General features: G+C 45.9%; 2 protein-coding genes and 1 non-coding gene across 6 annotated transcripts in view; 2 read left to right on the top strand and 1 right to left on the bottom strand.

Annotated features, from left to right (window-relative positions):
• The first annotated feature begins 248 nt into the window (after positions 1–248).
• nito (RNA-binding protein spenito) lies at positions 249–3444 on the top strand. Of its 2 annotated transcripts, none has more exons than XM_089571262.1 (2): positions 249–809; positions 1401–3444. In XM_089571262.1, exon 2 carries the CDS (start codon positions 1470–1472, stop codon positions 3351–3353), a length of 1884 nt encoding a protein of 627 aa, XP_089427388.1. In that variant the 5' UTR covers positions 249–809; positions 1401–1469; the 3' UTR covers positions 3354–3444. The 2 variants fall into 2 exon arrangements, with proteins under 2 accessions (XP_089427388.1, XP_089427389.1); XM_089571263.1 differs by having other exon boundaries at positions 249–806.
• Positions 3445–3820: 376 nt separating this feature from the next.
• The window catches only part of LOC149359061 (protein DENND6B), a 28195-nt gene continuing 10759 nt past the window's right edge, over positions 3821–21256 (bottom strand). For all 3 annotated transcript variants that reach the window (XM_089571265.1, XM_089571266.1, XM_089571264.1), the window contains 10 exons: positions 20608–20765; positions 18710–18804; positions 17029–17085; positions 15130–15194; positions 13227–13316; positions 11079–11132; positions 10502–10611; positions 9874–9976; positions 8572–8646; positions 3821–3986 (listed from right to left, as the gene is read on the bottom strand). In XM_089571265.1, coding sequence (XP_089427391.1) covers positions 3861–3986; positions 8572–8646; positions 9874–9976; positions 10502–10611; positions 11079–11132; positions 13227–13316; positions 15130–15194; positions 17029–17085; positions 18710–18804; positions 20608–20765 — 933 coding nt within the window. In that variant the 3' untranslated portion in view covers positions 3821–3860. The remainder of the gene's footprint in view (positions 3987–8571; positions 8647–9873; positions 9977–10501; positions 10612–11078; positions 11133–13226; positions 13317–15129; positions 15195–17028; positions 17086–18709; positions 18805–20607; positions 20766–21256) is intronic.
• TRNAT-AGU (transfer RNA threonine (anticodon AGU)) lies at positions 9075–9148 on the top strand. The gene has a single exon. It is a non-coding gene; the product is annotated as a tRNA-Thr (tRNA).

Genomic DNA, 21256 nt, shown 5'->3' on the forward strand with positions numbered 1-21256 from the left:
TTGGTTTTGGTTTCTGAGGAAAGGAAATAGTCTACGTCTGGTTCAAAATATGAAAACATAATGTTTTGTTTCCGGCAAATTCATACCTCCGTATTATTTAACTTTATTTACAAGACACAAAGATATATTTCTTATACACCTAAATAAAATAAGTATATTTATATGTTTGCAAGAAAAAGCCGAAATTATATTTTTCTTGCAGCGTTTTTTTATGATTTTGTCAGCGCCACCTTTCGTAACAGTAAGAACTGTGCTGTTAGGTGGGGGCTAACCGATTCCCACCGTAGCTTGGCTTGTTTCGTTGTGCCAGCGAGCGAGCGAGCTCGTACTGGCCTCGATTTCTCACGTGTAACATCGGTGCGACGTTTTGTATGCGGAAAGGTGTATGAAATTAACTGCTGTGAGTGTCCGTCGTATCCCAGGCATGTAATCTGTGGCTCCTGCCGCCGCCCTGCAATCGACGCGTTCGTCAGCACCTAGGGAAAATTCGGCACAGCGCCAGGGAAATAATATCGAGGGAGCTCTCCAGCAGAGAGCACCAGTCACTGCTGCGCCGCCATTCTGACCTCCACCGTTGCCCCGACGTTTCTCTTGCAGGTTTTGGCGCCCTTAAGCCTAACCGGTGCCATTTAGCTGGTTAGATCGCCTCGACGTTGCGAGCTTTCGTGGAGCCGTCGGCAAGAACAGCGGAGCAAAAATCGAAGGCACCGCACCAACGTGTGCGTCTAGACTGCACGGCGAGCAGCGGCGCAACAGCGGGACGGATCGGCGACAGCGCGCCGACTGAACGACCGGGAAGCTCAGTGGTAGTGTGTATCGTGCTGTTTGTTTCTACTTTGTCTAGTGAGATGCATTTTACATTTTTGTCCTCAGTGCGTTCAGTGATCACTGCTGCTTGTTCTCGTTAAGAATGGTTTTGTGTGTGCGCGCGTGTGGTATGCTTGGGAATTGTGCCTCGCCCTTGGGAAAAAATTGAGGCCGTGGCCGGCATTGTGTGCGCGCGGCTGGAGTGCTTGCGCCAGGGATGACGCACTGGCGACCTTTAATCGTTCGCGATGTGTTGCTCACATGCCGTAATTGGTGAACGTACTGCGCACCGCACAGCCTGTCCCACGATCGTGCAGTTCCGATTCAATGCAGTGATCGTCGCCCCGCATATCAACTGTACTGCTAGGCCTACGAGTCGTCGGCGGCCCCTAAGGCCGTGTCTTCCTCCCGGCATGTGCACGTTACTCGGGATGTGCCGCAGTACTACTAACAGTGCTTCGTGTCCTAGGGCCCGGTGTACCCGGTCTGTGCCGCTGGGTCTTTGGAGTTTTGGTGATGTGGGCCGCAGTGCTCGCCCTATTGAGTCGGTCAACCAAGATGGCGGTGTTTTGTTGTGTGTTGATTTTGTGCAGTGTCTTGCCGCTCCTGCTGAGACTCGGGGGTGAAGTGATCGCTGCGGCCGTGGTGTGTGTGCGTGAGGGATGAAAAAACAAGACAGGGACTCGCCGGGCAGAAGCAGCAAGCGGTCCATGGCTCGCTACGACGACAGCCCTCGGGGGACGCCCGATCGGCGGGACCGGCGCGGCTCCAACAAGTCTCCGCCCGAGCATCGGCGCCGGGGCCGCGACGCCTCGGCGGACCGGATCCCCTCGTTCGACGACTACCGGCTCAAGGTGGACCGGAGCCCGCCCTACAGCGGCTACAAGGTGCTCTGCGCCACCAACCTGAGCCACAAGGTCAACGACCCGGTGATGCGCGACACGCTGCAGGACTTGTTCCGGCGCTACGGCGACGTCTCGGTCAAGGTGTGCCACGAGGGCGGCGAGCGCGTGGCCTACATCTACTTCCAGTCGTACGAGGACGCCAAGGACGCGCGCCACACCAAGCAGCGGGCCGTGGTCTTCGACAAGGCCATCCAGCTGGAGCCCGTGATGCGGGTCCGCCAGCGCAGCCAGAGCCCGCCGCCGGACTACCACCACCACCACCACCACCCGCCGTCGTCACCTGTGCCGCGGCGGATGCGGCTCGAGCACCACCGCTTGCAGCCGCCGCCACCTCCGCCGCCGCCCCCTCCGCCTCCGCCGCCGCCCGCCATGGACATGCGGCCCATCGAGCGGCCTTTCCCACCGCGCTTCCGCCGCGACGAGACCAAGAAGGAAAAGTTCCCCAACTACCTGCACCATGTGCCGCCCGAGGACGACGACAAGGCGACGCGCACGCTCTTCGTGGGCAACCTCGAGGTGCCCATCACCGAGACGGACCTGCGGCGCATCTTCACGCGCTACGGGGTCGTCGAGGACATCGACATCAAGCGCCCGCCGCCGGGTCAGGGCAACGCGTACGCCTTCATCAAGTTTGTGAACCTGGACATGGCACACCGCGCCAAGGTCGAGATGTCGGGGCAGTACATCGGCAAGTTCCAGTGCAAGATTGGCTATGGCAAGGCCACGCCGTCCACACGCATCTGGGTGGGCGGCCTGGGTGGGTGGACCTCCATGTCGATGCTCGAAAGAGAGTTTGACCGGTTCGGCGTCATCCGCAAGATCGAATTCGTTAAGGGCGATTCGCACGCTTACATTCAGTATGACAGTATTGATGCTGCACAGGCAGCGTGTCAGCAAATGCGTGGTGCCCCGCTGGGGGGACCCGACAAGAGGTTGCGGGTAGACTTTGCCCACCCTGACCCCGCGAGTCTGTACACAGCATACCCAGGCACCTCCGAGCCGTTCCGGCCGCCGGCAGAGTTTACAGACCCCAACTGGCCAGGTAGGTACGACGACAGGCGCTGGGAAGCATCGTACGTGTCCATGCCTCCGGCACCCGGGGGACCTGGCTGGCGGCCCCGCAGCCCGCCGAGTCCCTCGAGTTCGGCGTCCGCAAAACGCGAAAACGGGACAGCCCGGGGTGCGACGAGCCTGCAAGAGTTGGGACGTGGATGCACGGTTTGGCAAGGACTGCTGGTACTCAAGAGCAACGCCTTTCCCGCGCGTATGGTTCTTTGCGCCAAGGAGCCTGCTGAAGGCATGCTGGTTGAACAGACTCTCCGGATAACTCAGCGGCTGCGACTAGATGCCACCAAGCTGACAGAGGTCGAGCGGCGGCTGTCGCAAGGCGTGTGCTCCATCCTGGTGGCTCTGGGTCGCGAGACAGGAAGCCAGGAGGCCAGCCACCCCGTGCTCCAGAACCTGGTCAGTTACCTCAAGCAGAAGAAGGCGGCTGGCGTCATATCTGTTCCAGGAGGCATAGTATATGCTTTTCCTCCATGCGACTTTGCCCTGCGGGTATTGCACAGAGCCTGCCCCAACATCCAGAGCTTGGACGAGGACCACATTGTGGTGGTGGTGGCCCCGAACCCAGATAAATAGCTCTCTTCTCACCCCCTTCCTCTCTCCCTCCCGGTCACCTCACCCTGCTTTCTCTGCTGAGTATATAAAATAAACGCTCCCCTCTGGTGAATGTGTGTCCCCTGTTGTCTGTGGTGCGGCCAGTGCACTTGGCCCAGCTGGCTCTTGGGTGTGTGGTGCCTGCCCTGCCACCGCTGAAGATGCTTCGTTCACCACTGCTTCTGTTGTGGCCATGTTTGGTTGCACAATGCCTGCTGCCTTCTGAGCACCCTGCTTGCCCCGAGGTCGTGTGCACTAGTGCAGATAATTCGCCCCGTCATCGACAGACCTGGGGCTCTGCATGTGGTGAGCCCGTGTTAGCAGCGCACGTGGCAATAGTGTGTTCTGTGATGCTCGTGAGACACGTAAGTAGTTCCACCGCTTGGTGCGCAACAGACGACACAGTGGCTGTGAAGAGGTCAGTGCTAGTTTTGTTCTGTGTCAGTTTTTTTTCTTTTCTTTTCTTTTCTTTTTTTTACAAGGATGATGTCACCGGCTTGATGCAAGCACCTGCTGCAAGTCTTCGGGAAGCCCAGAGACGATGGCTTGTACATGCCTTCGTAGCTTGGCCATGGTTTGTGGTGTTACTGGCAAGCTGCCCTTCTCACCAGACACCTGTGAAAAAAAAGCTTGTTTTCAGATTTTTGCAGGTTTGCTCGCGTAAGGGAAGGTGAGGACACGTGCAAAAGAATGCCTCTTGCAAACAAACTTTTTTAAAATTGAGAATTTTGTTAGATATGAAAAAAGAATTAAATAAATGCAGCTACTTGCAAGAGTTGAAATATGATTATGCAAGATCTTAGCTCTGCAATACTGTAACATGAAAGCAAGGAGCAGTCACTGTGTGCGTAACTACAGAAGTATCAGCATAGGAACCTTAGCCACACCAGTTCTTGCCATGCAAGTATAATCACCATCACCATGCTGCCTTTAGCATCATGGCAGTTTGCACTATATACAATGTTCTGTGCTTGGAACATTTTGCTTAGTACTTGTGTGCCATTTTCTTTAACCCATGCTCAGCTTTGGTAGCAGAGAGTAATAACTATGGCTAGTCAGTGGTGAAGCATTCTACTAGGCGTGAAGTGGAGGCAACGTGACTTTGTGTGCTTTCTCTGACTGCCTGCCAATTCCATATTGCCTTACTCATGAATGTTAAAGGCTAGAGAGGACAATCATTGCTGACAAACTGCTGAAAAACTGCATGCCCGGGAAGTTTTTCCCTTCTCATGCAGGACACTGTGTAGCTACTTCTGCACAGCTTCCCTGCTCCAGTACTTTGTGCTCTGCCACCTAGATGCCTCGCGGATCCATGTGGCCAGGGAAGTTGTGAAACTTCCGCATTTTTTTACGCCCGAGGCAGCTGCAGTGTTTTAATACCACCAGGGAAGGTAGTACCAGGTTCATTTGAAAAGTGTTACTGATCATAAGCAGGAAACTTGTACACAGGATGTACACATGTGACATCCCTAGCGGATTCCCACAACTGCTAATGGCAACACAATTGGTTTGTCACTTTTTCATGCCAAGCTATTTCACTGTCATGGGCAAGCACTGGTGAAATACAAGAAAAGCAAAACCAAGAATGAGAAGTCTCGCATGAAACACACAACAAAGAAAGACGCAAACATGAGCGCCACGTCTTTTGCCTCGCATTCTGTGTACTCTGGCCGTGTGTAGCTGTTGTACGCAGCAAGTTCAGAACCGCAAGCTTTCAACAGCATTCAGGCTTGGAACTGGCGGTCTGGCCAGAAAGTTCCAGCAAACATGCATCGCGTAAATTACATAACCTCCTCTGGTTGGGGGCCTGTGAATGCGGGAGGATATGGGGTATTTCATTCACAATTTTCTAAGCAATGCAGCCACCTTTCCACACAGGAAAGACGGTGTATTCCTGAGGAATGATATATTCATCTGCACGTTAAAAGAACCCCAGGTGGTCGAAATTTCCGGAGCCCTCCACTACGGCGTCTCTCATAGCCTTGGTCGCTTTGGGATGTTAAACCCCATAAACTAAACCAATCATCTAGCCTAGTACCTTGCTTGGTTTGATGCATCTTTGTACTGTCCCTGTAAGGAACCGCAAGTAGTGGAAATTAATTCAGAGACCTGCAATACTCTGGCTCTTGTAGCCGATATGCAGCTTAAGGGCTAAGACTCCGTGAACTTCTAAGACAGAAGTTCGGCACTTTATAGTGCTTTAGCACGACTCGTATTGAATGGTGCCGTGGTGCGGTCACACTAAGCGGTGTACAAGGCGCTCTTTCTCCCTCCCCGTAATGTTGCAGGAAAGGATCGAAAGGACCTGGTGGTATCAAAACTGTTTGTGTGGCTTGCTGTTAGTGGACCAAGAAGGAAACTTGTACATAAAAGGGCTTCTATGATGCCCACTGGTAACTGTTGTTAATGGCCTCATTCAGGACTCCCCTACCTCGCAAAGAATCGCATACTCAGGAAGCAGACTTTTTATTACGGCTATGAAACCCGTAATTAATGTGCATAACGAATATGAAATTACAAAGTGCTTTATGAGGTGGAGTGGTGCTTGCAACAGCATGTAATCAGTAACTGTTTTTCATGTCGTGCGCATTAATGCTCAAGCATGTAACTAACAGCACCTTCAAGTCTGTGGGCCACACTATTTTATTTAGTTTATGGGGGTAAAAGCGACTCGGGCTATGAGGAACGTCTTAGTGAAGGGCTCCGGAAATTTTGACCACCTGGGGTTCTTTAACGTGCACTGACATCGCACAATACATGGGCCTCTGGAATTTCGCCTCCATCGAAATTCAACCGCCGCGGCCGGGATCGAACCCGCGCCTTTCGGGTCAGCAGCCAAGCACCATAACCCCTGAGCCACTGCGGCGGCCCCCACACTTTATGGTCTGAAAGTTATGTGGTGAAAACTGCGCATGGAAAATGCCAAAACAGAAGTACCAGGTATACTCCATGACGGCACCAAACTAAAGCAGCGATACAACTGTATGATGATAGGAGCAAGAAAATGGCAAATGGACCAGCCGTTCAAGTGGTCGCTATTGTACAGCAGTAACTTCACAGTAAGATAGTTTTTGTCTGCACATTTTGAGAAAGGCTGTACACACCCCTAATTATGCCACAATGACGTACAAGAACCTATATATGCTCTGCAAATGAGAGAATCTTAAACTGCTTGTTGATCCCTACATTGAAGCTAATACTAAACAACGGCACTGATGCAAAACTGCCAATGCCAGTTGCAAGGACAAAATCAACCACAGTATAAAAAGATAGAAGACTAGACGGATGGCAGTGCTGCATGTGTTGCTCGGAATGGAAGGGAACAGATCCAAAAGAGAACACTGAATGACTGGTGTGAATGCATGGCACCTCCTCTCCTTTATTATAGTAAACGGAACGCTCACTCCCAACGTCCCCGATGAGTGTAGTTGGTGGGGGGCGGTGTTATCTGTGCTTCCTGCACAGGCCAACTCCCTGCACCTTTCATAGAATAGTGCAAGTCTGACGTTCAAACTTTTCTGGCTGTGCTGTAATTCATTTCAAATCCCCCTGCTCTCATGATGTACACAATTCATTTCTTGGCTCCTCTGAACAACGCGCCACGGACCGAAAATCTTAATATGGTTCGTAAGCTTTAAACCTTGGTGTTTGATAAAAGCATGGGGATTCAATCCCTCTTACAAAAGGCTAATTGTTCAAATAGCTCCATACGCTTGCAAGCCTACTCTGCAATTTCCCCCTTACCGTGCAATGTGGCAGGCTGGAGGAATGTGCCTCGGGATGATCTGATAATCTAAGCTATCCATTCCTGTGACTTGTACTGCATGCAGCTGAAGATAATTACTTTATCTTGGCTTGAAAGGCAGTTCAAAATTCTTGCAGCATGACAAATGGGTTCCAGTGGAATGGTCAGCTATAATAACAGGAGCCAGGAACCGGAGCATGCCACAGCATGCCTAATCCACTTTGGCAACACGAGTTGTTCGTCCCAACATAGCATTTTCTTCAGTGGCACTTGCCCTGGAAGACTACCAACCCTACTTGCACACAAAAAATCCTCACAAGTTGCCGAAGGATGCATGTGTGCTAGCATTGCGCAACATGGCACAGAACAAATTGAACAGCTACCAAGTAGTCAAACCACAGCCATCTGCAGACCACACTGATACTTCTCAGAATCCTGCCACAAATGGTGCCAACGGAATAGTTCCCTTCTATGGGTGGTGCCTAAACAGGGCAGTTATGCCTCCACATTTTAGTGGAATTTACCCACACTGTGAGTCTTGCCCTGAATTTTCAAGGAGGAAGCAAAGAGCCAAAGTGCCACCTTTCAAAATTATTGCCTGACACAAACATTTTCTAGTCTCAGAACCACAATTCTCAGCACAAGGGACCAATTGCAGAAAGCCAGACTCAAAAGCTTGCCACGCAACTGGTGCTTTCGCATCTGATGGCACGTTTCGACTCCTTTCATTTCTGTTCCAAATGATGCTGTTAGTAAACTTTGTTACTTTACAGCCTCATAATACTCTCTGAAAGACAAAGCAAACACCACCATTTCTGCTCTACTTTTACACCTGGAAGCTTCACTCACTACACAGCTTGGGTTTCTGCAGCTCTATTCAGAGGTCAGAAGCCACCTTTCAGAATCAACACAATAGTGCAGATGTTTAAGCAGGTCAACAGCCATTGCACATGCCATCAACTTGCCCAACACAGTCAATATTCTGACATATAATAATATCTGATTGTGCAACAAAGTACAGAACTGCACCAGTAAAACACTGACATGATTCAAAATAAGCGAGAGGAAGCGTGCCACGATTTTCTATAAAAAGATTCCAAACCTTTCTGCCCAGAGACGAGTGAACACTGCATCAATTTCTTTCCGTTACAACACTCAACTGGACACTGCACATTTTGTTGTGCAATTAGTTTTGCGCTCAGTTATAGTGGCAATTTCTAGCAGTGTAGGAAGCACACGTCTCATCAGCATATTCTATTTTTGTAAATCTTTTATTATTTCTTCTTTTTGTTGAAACTTGTCTTCATTTAAATTGCACCCCGTATAAATGAGAGGGTGTTGATGCGAAAAACTATTTGTTCTGATGGCACCAGCAGAACTGATGCTCACCCGTGCTTCATGATTTATTACACGGTGATGGCCCAGACAGAAGATATTGTTATGGCATGCACTTACCAGTTTGTCCTTTAGCCTGAGGACCAGGTCAACAACTTCAACCTCCTCCTTATCCCTTGTCCAGAGTAGCAAATCCTGTGCAGAAAAATGTGGGACCTTCTGTGTCTGCATTACAAAAATTTCATACAGCCATTTCAGAGTTCTTAGAACCCGGCATGCTTTTACATATCTGGCCTGCAGATTAATCAAGTCAGTTACCAAGACAGCTAGCTACAGCAGCTTTTGACATGCCCCCTGAAGTAGTCCCGTCTAATTGGCACACTAGCCATATCGGTGCTCTCGACAGGCAGTGGGTGTCTTGCAACACTTGCCCGGCAACCGGAACAAAGGATCAGCTAACAGACCCTATCACGCACAAAAGGCAAGGAACCTTTCTTGCATGGGTCACAGCACACAAACATTGTCCCAATATGCTTACCCCTCAAGCTAGAGTCAATATTTGAAAGGGAACATCCACCTAAGCACAGCTGTATGGATACAGAGGGAAGCTATGCAGCTGAGCATCCTGGTTAGCTCAGTTGGCAGAGCTACTGCCCTAGTATGGCAGTGGTCCCGGGTTCGAGTCCCGGACCAGGACACGTTGACATTCAACCGAGAAGATTCGAGTCGAAAAACTGCACAGCTTGGCTTTGTAGCCTCAATGGCGTGCTCGGGTGGGTGTCGATGTCCCTTATGCAAATTTTATGACCATGAGAGAGAAGTGCTCTGCACATGTTATTGTGGACCATGCTTTTCATCATCTATCAGCTCCAAAAACTGTAATTTGTACAATGGGTTTTTACTGTTCGTACTAAAAAAAATATAGTTCAACAGAATGGAAAGCTGGGCTAGTTGTAGGTTGTTCATGATGAAAATTTGTGGGCGCGAACAAACAAAAGACAGAGAAGAAACCAGAAGGCGCTTGTCCTGTGGTTTCTTCTCTGTCTTTTGTTTGTTCGCGCCCACAAATTTTCATCATAAAAAAATATGTTGCCTCTTATGCATAATTCAAAATCTTTAAAGTCATTTATGCGGCTTAACTTTTTAGCTCTGTAGCTGTTAATGATTACTCTCACAAATGAAATGTCGGCTAGAGTACCTCACTTACAGCAACATACATTTCTAGCGACAGAGTCTGGAGCTCATGCAGTTACAGTTACCGAAATATTAATGATTATGTATGGAAAAGAAAAGCAATGCCACAGGTTGGGAAAGGCATCTACCATGTACAAGGCTACTTCTCACTGTACGCAATACAGCTTTGCTTGCATCTATACAGTGCTAACGTTCATGAGCACAATCAAAGTGATCTGAATCACTTACGGCATCTGAAATGGCTTCGGCGTGCAAAGCTTGCAGTTTCTGAGAGGCTTCTTTCCGCCGTCCCTGGTACCATCCAATGAAGTTGCTGCTCTTGAAAAACCTCCTGCGCAATAACATTAAAACATACTTGTGATCACGAGACCTGTTGCCTATTAGCATGTCAACAGTGGCAAGGAAATAGAATTCGGGATCAAATCTGAAAAACTCTAGAAACGAATGTTGTGTACCTGCTGTGTCGGCTCACACGAAAATGAGTTTCATCTTCAGACAACTGCAGTTGCAAACTAGATTCAGCGACCAGTGGGGCATTCACAGTTCTTTAAACCGAATGCTTCCACTTTGTCCTGTGAACATCTCTATGTGAACATCAACTTTATGATCCTCTCCACTAACAATCTAATAAAGGTCCAATTTCACAGCTTAATAGCTGCATAATGCCACTTTACATTTTGAAGACAGTAGCAACAGTTTCTTCATATGGTCCCCTCTGTCTAACACCAATGATGCTACTGATGTGGTGCAAGTAGATTGCATTATAATGTAAGATAACTAAATGATACTTCTGGGGGAGATGTATGATGTCAGTCATCAAATAGCACTTCAAAAATAAAGTGCACGAGGTTCTTGCCTGTAGAGTGCTGCCCAGTCGCCTTTGATGCCTGTGGTCAACTGGGGACCAGCTGTGTCTAAGCTTCGGAGGAAGTCGTCTTGGTTGAATGGTTTCAATGAAGGTGTGCCCTGGAGACACGGAGGCAGACAAAACTTTTAAATGATCCGCTAGTCTTGGCTCTGCATCTCACAATCGGTGGGGATGAGCACACCACAGTGGGCTTCATGGGTGTACCATGTACGGAAATGAGCATCCGCAGGGCAATCACTGGCTAAAAGACATGACATGGCCCAGACGGAGACAGGTCCTCTTGTCGAAATGTTCGCAAGCACCCCGAGATTTTCCCTCCCTTGTTCACTTTGTGATTATAAAGAACCATCTGAACAACCTCTCTTCACCATGGCTTAAACCATTTAGGTGAAGGGCAATCCACCAATTACCCTGCCTTGGCAATGACCCAACTCAACGATTCCCCCTGTACGCTGAGCAAGAATCGCAAGTGTCAGGTAGTTTCAGTCCTAAATCTTTGCTGCTCTCGTTCAACCACAAAGCCAACTTGTAGGACAATGGGATCACAAAATGCACAATTCTGTACCTTGTATGGAGAGATGTTCCTCTGAAGAGGCATGAGACTGGCCATGTAACGTTCCTGCAGGAGATGAATTTAATTTGCGATCTGTCAGTGTATCATGGCTAACAAGGCACGAAAAAAAAAAAAACAAGAAAACAAGGGCGAAGGGGATGAACAAGAAGGTCAGCACAGCCACGGACTACCAATCGATATATTGCAGCAATGCACCACCCTCTCAGTATGCGACCGTGGTGTCATCAGGCAAGACAAAAAAAGAAAAGGACCATGGCAATGCAAAATAGCGATGTATACAGAGTAAAATAGACTGCACAAAAAGAAAGAAGGGTACAAACATAGCACCAGAAAAAGGAAACGTGGCCATTCAGTGCGCTGCTAAATCTACAAGTGTCCTCCTAACAAACCCAGTAACTTGCCACCAAGTCCTATAGACAATGTACCCATGCAAACTGTACCCAGCTTTCTTTGTGTACTAGGTCTCAATAAATTCCCTTTCCAATCTTTCTGTACCTTTACTGATAAACATGGTTCTTTCTAAGCTGCGTATACAATGAGAATCACATGCCTTGCAATGGTCTGGCAGGTGACCTTTTGAGTTATTCTCCAAGGAGTGCTTGCACCTGTGTGCACTCTCATTAAGACATCGACCAGATTGGCCAAAGTAGACACATCCACATGTAAGAGGGGTGTCATATATCACATCAGATTGGCAGTCGGCAAACCACTTTTCATAATTTGCTCTGCATTTTTGTGGTCACATCATCATCATGGAGCAAATCTCTGCAAGTTTCCATGGCACTGAAAAGATAGCAGTCACACCACAGTGACTGCCAACTTTCTTTATAGTGTGCACCAACATGTGCATGCACAGGATAACTGCAACAGGCCCCGTGTCTTTTTGCTGGCTAGGTACCTCCTCGCTGCAAGTATGTTTCAGCTTCTGAAGCAGGGATTCGTTAACAAAAGTTATCAGGAGGCAAGAATAGCCAGCGCTTGTCAAACACTGCACTTGTTTATCAAAGCTGACCTGCTCACGGTGTTTGCAAGGTTTTGGGAGAGCAGCATGAACTCATCACAGAATGCTCTGCGTGGCTAATTCAGAAAATAGGCATTGCTGAATGGCATGACAATTTTCTTACATCAAGGGTTGGAACCCAACAACCATGTCTGTTATTCGAAAAAACAAACTAAATATCAAGGAATGGGAATTTGCCCACTTGAAGCAAAATCTGCAAGACCTTCTGCAAAATCTGCGTAACCAGGCGAGACCTTCAGAACTGCTTCCAAAAACACTAAGAGCATTAGCCACTGCTTCATTAAAGTTAAAAGCGGTGGTTCTATTAAAAACAACAAAATAATCATAGACAAAAAGGAACACCCTCTTCACAGGACTGTCAGTCAGCTGAGCACTCATGCATTTGTTGATATGGGATAAAAAGATATCAGGTAAAATGGGGGCAACAGAAGAACCAATGTAAATGGCAGCTCTTAAAAGATAAAATTGGTACCTAAAATTAATGGTGGCAGAATGAAGGTAATTTACAGCAGGGATAGAAAATAATTGTTTATTGCAATGATGTTTTGAAATCCTCAATTAGATAAATTCAAAATCCGCTTAATTCAAACCTGTCTAAATTGAACAAATTTTCAGCTCTCTCTGAGTTCGAATTATCCAGAGTCGACTGTATTATTGTGCTGAGTGGCACACCAGAACAGAAATGGCTACCAAAAGTAGCAATTAATAAAGAAACATAGCACCCAGACTGATCTCGTAAGTCTGTACATCAATTATCGCTACCATCACAATGTACAAACCGAGAAAAAATGCACCACGCTCATTATTTTATAAATTAATTTAAAGTGCAGCCAAAGCTAAGACCACTGCCAGCTGTTGCAGCCATTCTTAAAAACAAAAAGAGGTGCACATAGAATTCAAGAAATCAAGCAACAAAACACTTCTCACTCAGCCCTCTGGCATTCCAAACTGAAACAATTCTACAACTGCAAAAAATATCCCTCGTTGCAAAATCAGACCCAACAGCATCAGAGTAGCATAACCAGCTGTTCCTCCAAGCTCGGAACCGACTATGATGAGAGCTGCTACAGCCATAATGTCAGTGCACACAAAGAAAATCTAAAGAAAAGAGCACTAACCAGGGGAATCATGAAGCTCTGAGTGAGTTCCAAGAGGTACCGCTTGAGCAGGGCACTCTGCACTTCACTAGGCCTCCTGGTCTGCACCCCCTGCGGTGGAGCGGGAATCAGCCGCGGTTAATTGCGAAGCCAGCCAGCCCTGGTTTGCACCGATGTTGTGAAGTGGCGAGGAAGGCAAAAACAAGTAGAGTGAAGGAGGGCACATACTCTTGAATTAACTTTCAACGACGAAGAAGGCAAAAAGGATTGTGCCAGCAGCACGACACTTGTCTTTCCAGGCAGCAGAATGACTGATAGTGGACACTTCTCTATTAACATGGAATTACTTTGACTTTCAGTATTTTATTTTGTGCATCCAATGGGAGAAAAGGTGGTTCTCTCTAAGCTGTAGACTAATACTTGGTCTTGTATGCCACCACAGGAATACCCACAGGCGATGGAGTGCGCAAATATCCGTATGCAGCCTTTATATATGTATGTCTATCATAAACGGGCAAAGGCTTAGTCAGAATCAGCTACTCCTCAAACTCTTCCACTTAGAGACAGCAACTCTGGAACAAAGAATGCATTGAGAAGGGGCAGCATTAAATATTCAAGACCAAGGGCTCAGAGTCTGTTTGGCAGCAAGATGGAACCACACCTGGCAAGAATCGCCCACCATCGCTCATAAAAGCTGCCGCAGCAAATAAGAGTGCCATGAGAAGGAACACCACCTTCAAGCAAAAATAGACAGAAAAAGCATCAAATGCCAGTAGAAAGAGTTTTCAGCTGCAATAGCCACGAGTACACTATGAGCCATTCTCCTGCCTTCTTCAGACAAATAGTGAAGACAGCACCGGAAATTCATCTCAATGATATTGAATTAACTTTTTCGATGGATAGTTTGAGGCTGCAGAGGATAGAGGAATGAATGATGACCTCGTCTCTCTCTCCACTGTTATATTACTCTTTTCCAGGTATCATAACCTGCCTTTTCCCAAAGCTCTCATTCTCAAGTTACGACCTTCACTTGCACTGGCATCATTTTTAATCCCCTATGACATTACAGAATTGCCACTACTACATTAATTATGCAGAGATGACAAAAATGTTTGTTTCAGGAGAGCATGCTGCCAAGAATATTTGGTAAAACTCTTGCTTGAGCTAGTTGGTTCAAGATTGCAGATGTAATCAAAACGCACGATGAACAAGGACAAAAGTAGAACACAGAGGCGCTGGTCCTGTCCCGTGTGTTTTACTTTTGTCCTTGTTCGTCACGCAGTTTTCATTACATCTTCAATCGAATAGTTGGTACTGCATGCCGTGAACATGTCAGCAAGAAAACTAGAAGAGGGACAGAACAAAGAAAGAACAGAGAGGGACAGTGCTCGAGAATGCCTTCTCTGTCCCTCTTCTAGTTTTCACGTTGACTTCTTCACAACTTCACAACATGCATGTTCCGAGCCCCTTTTCACAATAACTCATCTATCATTCTGGGTGACAAGAGATTTCTGGCAGCTTGGCAAGAATGAAATGTGGTCACACGTAGAAAGAACCTGACTAAAAAGGAAAATGCACGTTTTAAAAGAGAGCTCAAGCAAGGAACAATTCTTAAATGCAGCAGACAGATTCAGCAGGAGTGAGTCTAATTGTAAATTTTTCCACTGACAAAAGATGAAAACAAGAGGACAGTGGGGATGACACCGGCACTGTCTTTACAGAAAAGGTGTATTGAAGACCTGTCCTTGTGGTTTAGCACTGGAAAAATAAAAATGCATACTAACCTGCTCTGCTGTCAGCTCTTTGGCAGGCATTTTGTCTCTCTCGCTATGACTACTACTTAGCATTTCTAAACGGACAGACTCACGCAAGCACTGTTTTGAGGCCATTTGCACACACTACTTTAGCAACCATGCTAGCCCACCTTTGAAAGTTTCTTGAGGAGCACTTTGTCCTTTTGCAGGAATGGTTTGTACTGGGTGTAGAGGCCTGCGGAGACCACACAAAAGTTCTCTGCAATTTTTTTTCTCTGTACAGTTACTTAACGGAAAAAAAGAAAGAAATCACAGGGACTGACACTAAAAGGGTGCCCACAAGCACAGATGGAATTTCTTTTATTCCCTTTTCCCCTCTTTCCACTCTCTTCCTTCACCCTCATCAAAGTAGCATGCCAGGTTAATTACCAGGCACACCTCTCCTGTATTCATTAAAATCTCTCTCTCTCTTGTGCATTGGCTGAACTAGAAAATATGGCATACAGTGAATGACTGCTGTCCCAGTTAGCTCAATTGGTAGAGCGACTGCTCTGGTGAAGCGGTGGTCCCAGGTTCGAACCCCGGATCAGGACGAATTTTTCTTTAACTGCGAAGTTTCTGAGAAAGCTGTATAGCTCTACTTTGTAGCCGTATGGCTGCGCTCGTGTGGACGTCAATGAGTAATTACTCCCTTATTACAAATCTACTCCACCTTGGGGGATTCCCCTAAAAATTTGGCCAACAGTGAATGATTACGCATGAACTGAAATATGAGAACTGTTCCTGTGCCCCACATGAATTATTATACTATTATGAGAACTATATTCCTTAGTAAAAGCCCCTAACGAAATCTCAAGCACCCTTCACAGATACCAGAACAGTGATTAGCCAATGATTAGGAAAGCAACTTCGGCAGCCAATGCAGTATAAAAAGCCAATGAAAACATTTGCTACAAGAAAAAAAAAAAAAGTTCAAGACTAATAAGGACAGAAGAGCAAGGTTCCGAGCTAGTTGGTAATGCATGTGTGAGTCGTTTGTTCGTGTGTCTGTGTTTCTTTGTGCTGTTTCTTCCTTTTAAACTAATAGGGAACACACAACATGCCAGTAATTCAACACACATTGCTTCTCTTCCCCATCTGTTTCTCACCATGACCTTGGCACCTGTGGAATCTTTTACCAGCAAAGCATCTATTGCATCCCTTGTTTTCCCATTTCATGTTCTCATATGGCCTTCCGCACACTTCAAAGCCTAACGTGTGCAACAAAAGTACTCTACATGGCAATCAAAGTTCTCAAATCATAATCATTTCAAAAACTCCGATCATTATGATGTGCAGATGATATGCGCTGTTATAAAGCCTCCATATACAAAGCCATCTGTTGGAAATGATGCCTAGACAGGTGATCCAGGCAACCTTTTGCCATATTTGCCTAGACCGAATGGTATAAGAATGTTACAAGACAGAATGGTATGTTAAGTTTTACATTCTTTGAGCGGTATGCACTGCGAGCAAGCAGTGAGCAGTGGCGTGTGGCTTGTGCATCGTCAATGTCGTGATCACTAATCATGCGGTATGCACTGTGAGCAGTGAGCAATGGTGCAAGGCCAAAAAAAAACATCAGCCATGAACATATCTGCATGAATGCATGTTTCTGAACATATATTCCGCTCGTGTTTGGATGACACAAATTATTCTTAACCACCCTGTGAGATTTATATTAGGCACACTACTGCATTCTGCTATTCAAATGGGCTGTTTGTACTTTTCCACCTGAAAGCAAAATAATAACAAACATAATAACTAAGAATACAAGGCATTTGGAGTGACCAGTTGCCGGAGGTTACCACATAGAAAAGTGCTGCCCACAGCCTCAGTGGCAGCATTCTGTCAATTTTTAGCAGTCCTCAGCCGTTTATTTTACTATATTACAGGTCATGCAAAGATCAGCAAACCAGCAAAACCCTAAACTAAGCAATGTGCCATTTTTCAAAACATGAGCCCTACAGAGGTTTTACAACTGGCACGATTACTGGAAAAGTCCGCACAACCACAGCAGGGGACCATACCTGGCTTGCTGTCTAAAGTGCGCAGCTGGCCTGCCTTCTTGAGCTTCTGTGGGGAATCTGCAGAAAATTTTGGCTGTTTTCGAAATGCCACCACAAACTTCAAGAAGCTGGTTTAGAACACAATACTTGCATTGTTTTTGTTTTGTTTTGTTTTTTTTTGCATTATTTTTCCAGAGAGGGTGACATACCTGCCGCGCAGGAGGACAAAATGTACTTTACAAATTTTGCATTTACAGACGGTACAAATGTGTATTTACAAAATGTACAAATAGGCTGAGAACCATGCATGAATTCCAACGAACACCATCTCAAAAGAGCCACTTCTTGGCAGATTCTGCATTTCTGTAGCATTAAAATATGATTTCTATTAAATATTGTTTGCTACAGCTCTGAATGCCATGACTGAACACGCCAGTTATATTCATGGATAAATTTTTTGACAACTTCAAATGGAGCCAGTGGTCTCCTGAAGATCCTTAAAAACCAATCACAACAGCATACTAGCAACAGGAGACAAATCAAGAACAAACCAGCATAAAAGCAATAAATGTTCTTGGAATAACAAACAAGCATTCACCAAAAGAATAATTTACAAACGCTGCTCTTATTTACACTAGGTGTCAAAGGATTTAACATTCAAATTGTTTTAGCAGCTTTCAGCTGCACATTACACAAATGTAAAAACAAATGAAAAAATACAGGCGGTGCTAAATATCTCTTCCCGATGGTGGCTAAATATCTCTTTATAAGTTAGGTTTGTCCCAATGTACCTTCAAAGTAAAAAAATGCTAAATCTGCACCAAACATAGAACAGGTAGTATATGTCATCATAGAAGTCAAGCATAGAGATAACCAGGACAGATTACAAATGGCTGCAAGGAATTTTAATGTTACCAAATGCAAGGAGAAGAAAGAAGGCCTGTGTACCACACAGCTTTGTGTCTTGAACATGTTTAAATTTCTGCCTGCAGCTGGCTCTCGTTACTAGCACAGTAAATTCCCAGTTAGACAACACACTACTTGAAGTACACGCTAGTGTTTCACCTTGCCTTCATGTTTGCAACAGTTTGTGCATCAAAACTGCACCACAACGAAAAAACAATCAACTCTACTAAATGTAGGGGTGTGCGAATAGTGTTTTTTTTTGTTCGAAGCAAATAGTAATTTTTTTCTAAAAATTTCAAAGCAAATACTTCGAATACTTCTTGCACACAAAAAAGGGTTGAAAGAGACAATAAGCATTTTCAAAATCAAGCATTTTTCTAACACACAAAGCATGCGCTGATGCGAGACGAAGTCTCGCAATCAAAACTGAAATCCAACCATTCCATGTGGTTGCCTCACTTACCACTACTGCTATAAAAAAAAAAAAAAAAAGACAGCACAAGAACTGACAACAGTGCTCAGTGTAGCCTTTTGCCTGTCAGGTTCAAAACGTAAGTCATATGTGACCAATGGCACACTAAGAAAAGAGATAAGAAGCTGTTGTACAGCTGGGATTAAATGCTGAACCTGAAGTTGATTTGTTCATGCCAAAATATTAAAAGCAATACACTCTGCCACTGCATTTTGAGAAGATTACAGGGTGCACTTTTCGTAGCGCTCTACACTACATGACAGCCACAGGTGTCAGTATATGTTAGATGCCTGGTGATACAAATGAAAAAAAAAAAGAACGCACCAGGCAGGGGGTCATCGCCAAGTCTCAACACATGAGGCCAGTGCTGGAGAGTCTTGGCAAAAAACGGGTTGGTCACGCCCAAAATCACAGCGGGCCTGCACACACGTGTTCACAACTGTCACAAATGTTGACACTGCAAATACCCATGCATACTGCACATTATAAAAAAGTTGAAGGAGACAAAGGAACTCAGTTTAGAGCACGGTATGTAGCGTGTTCCTAGAGACCAGGTTGCTCCTGAAGGCGAACAAATTTCACTGGGGCTAATTCGTCGGCTAGTCAACACGCATGCACTAAGCATAGACAAGGACGTAAGTGAAGAAAATTACAGGGCACGGCAGTTTACTCCGTTATGCACCTTTTTTTCTTTGTCGTCAACATCAGTGCCATGTGGCGTTCATATGCCCACTAGGAAAGTTGCAAGTTTTCTTACTATACCCGGGTAATTCATCGCTAAGGGGCATATTACACTTATCTTCAGTATCAGGTTGACCAACATTGTTCTCATCTTGTGAGTTTCAAACAATGAGCCACATTGGGAACAATGAAGTCATCAGTCACCTCCTGACATAAAGACACAAGAGTCCCCTGAAAGCTCTGTATTTAGAACAAAAGGAGTGTCTTCAAATCAACTTGCTGTACCCTTCAGCAAGGCAAAGGGCAAGCTGTGCCTAAGCACTCCACTACCAAACAGAACAGAATGCTCAAGTTTCACAGACTGAACGGCAGCCATGATCCCTTAAAAGCACCACTGGGCAGAAGAGGAGGAAGCTGGCGTGCCAAGGCAGGATCTGATTGTGGGATTGCTTCAACACTCGGCAAGATGGTGACAAACGTATATTTAAAGTCAACTTTTTTTTGGCCAGCGAGGGGCGCGTGTTGCGGGGTCGACTTACAAGCAGCAATATACCGTATACATTCCGTGTTATGACTTTTATAGAGCTTTTTAGGTCATGTTTGCAAAATTTCCACATAATCTGTGCACCCCTTTTAGAAGCCTTAATGTTAGGAAAGTAAAGAGTGCAAATTACGTGAGTAAATATGGTATTTTACCCAGGTTTCATGCAGTGAGGGTGTAGTGCTCTTTGATATATGCCTATGAGTATGATACATAAGAATGAGGGCTAGGCCAAGCTGCTGCCTGCCAAGTCTACTAGCAAAGCACTGCAATAAGCCCAAGAATATCTTTTTTTCTTTTACAATAACAACTATTAGCACTAGCGCCACTAGAGTCTTTGCGGCCCACAATTACATTTTTAACCCTGACGCTTACAATCTTACTGGAACTGACAGATTGCCATTTTGGTATATCATGAGTAGGCCAAGGGCTGGCTTTTGAGTCCCTTTGAGGAGCACGAGCATGAGTGACAACAGGCCCTCAGATGCAAGTGATGACAGTGAAAAGATATTGCACACAAGCGTGCTAAAGGATGGCAAATAAATACAAATGCTCTACCTTTGTGCCACATATAAGAAGGCTTTTACTTCACTGTACTTCAGAATCAGCGGTCACAAAGCACTGAGCACAATGGCAATGATACAATGGCAAGACTGCAAGATTAATTTTTTTTTTTTCCATGACACCATCAAGCTTTAGTGCAGCGAAACACTGATGCACTGAAGTAAACAGACGATTCCACTAAACACGCTAAGAATATATAACGAACCATATAAAACAGCAGAGGATTTTGTCAGCACATCAAAAGCCATAAACAACCCTGATTATGTTCAAAGCAAAGGCACTTTTTACAATTCCACGTGCTTTGTCTGCAAAGCCTTCATGCATTGCGCTTGCTTCCATCGGCTGCATAGTTGTCAGTCAAAAAGGTTCGTGCGTGGCAAGCAGCAACAGGTAGCAGGAAAAGAGTGCTTGCCAGCAACACCAGCACGTCACTTACAGGCAGGGGGATCCCGTGGTGTACTCCTTGAACTCGCTATCATGAATTGTGAAGAAAGGCCGGTAGTCGGCGCAGTACCGCAGGGGCCACACCAGACCAACCAAGGCGAGGACAGTCTCTGAGCACACGGCAGGCGAGGGTGCCATCACAACTATGGGCTGCAAGAGAACAGCACGTTTCAGCAAAGGCTGAAGATGCAGCACTTCGCTGTGGCACCAAAAATGTGATGCAAAATATCCATCACAAGCCTGGGTGCCATACAAATCAATTCTCACAAAGCTCAACACATGCTAGCCTTCATTACCCAGATGCAGTGATGTCACTGACAGAAGTTATTTTGGAGCAGCATTTGAAGCAGCCGAAAAGTGCGTTTTATTTATTTATTTATTTACAGAATACCTGCGTCGCCTCGAAGGCATTATCGCAGGGGAGACAGTTTCAAAACAACGTGTTCATTTTCACACAAAAAGCAACAAGAACATTAAGTAAAGTTAACATCAAAGTAAAACAAAACAATAAGTGAACATTATTAAAGGTAACAGAAATCTTGAACAATAGTAGGAAAGGATTAGATTGTCAGGAATATAGTCGACAGTAAAAATCGCGATTATCAAAGACTGAAACACACTCTTCCGGCAGCCAGTTCCAG

Source organism: Amblyomma mixtum, chromosome 2 (assembly GCF_055824585.1).
Source record: "Amblyomma mixtum isolate Tamu chromosome 2, ASM5582458v1, whole genome shotgun sequence".
In the NCBI taxonomy this organism is placed as follows: Eukaryota; Metazoa; Arthropoda; class Arachnida; order Ixodida; family Ixodidae; genus Amblyomma; species Amblyomma mixtum.

What these genes read in the sequence shown, in the direction of transcription:
- nito (XM_089571262.1), top strand. Translation starts at nt 1,470, where the DNA reads ATGAAAAAACAAGACAGGGACTCGCCGGGCAGAAGCAGCAAGCGGTCC.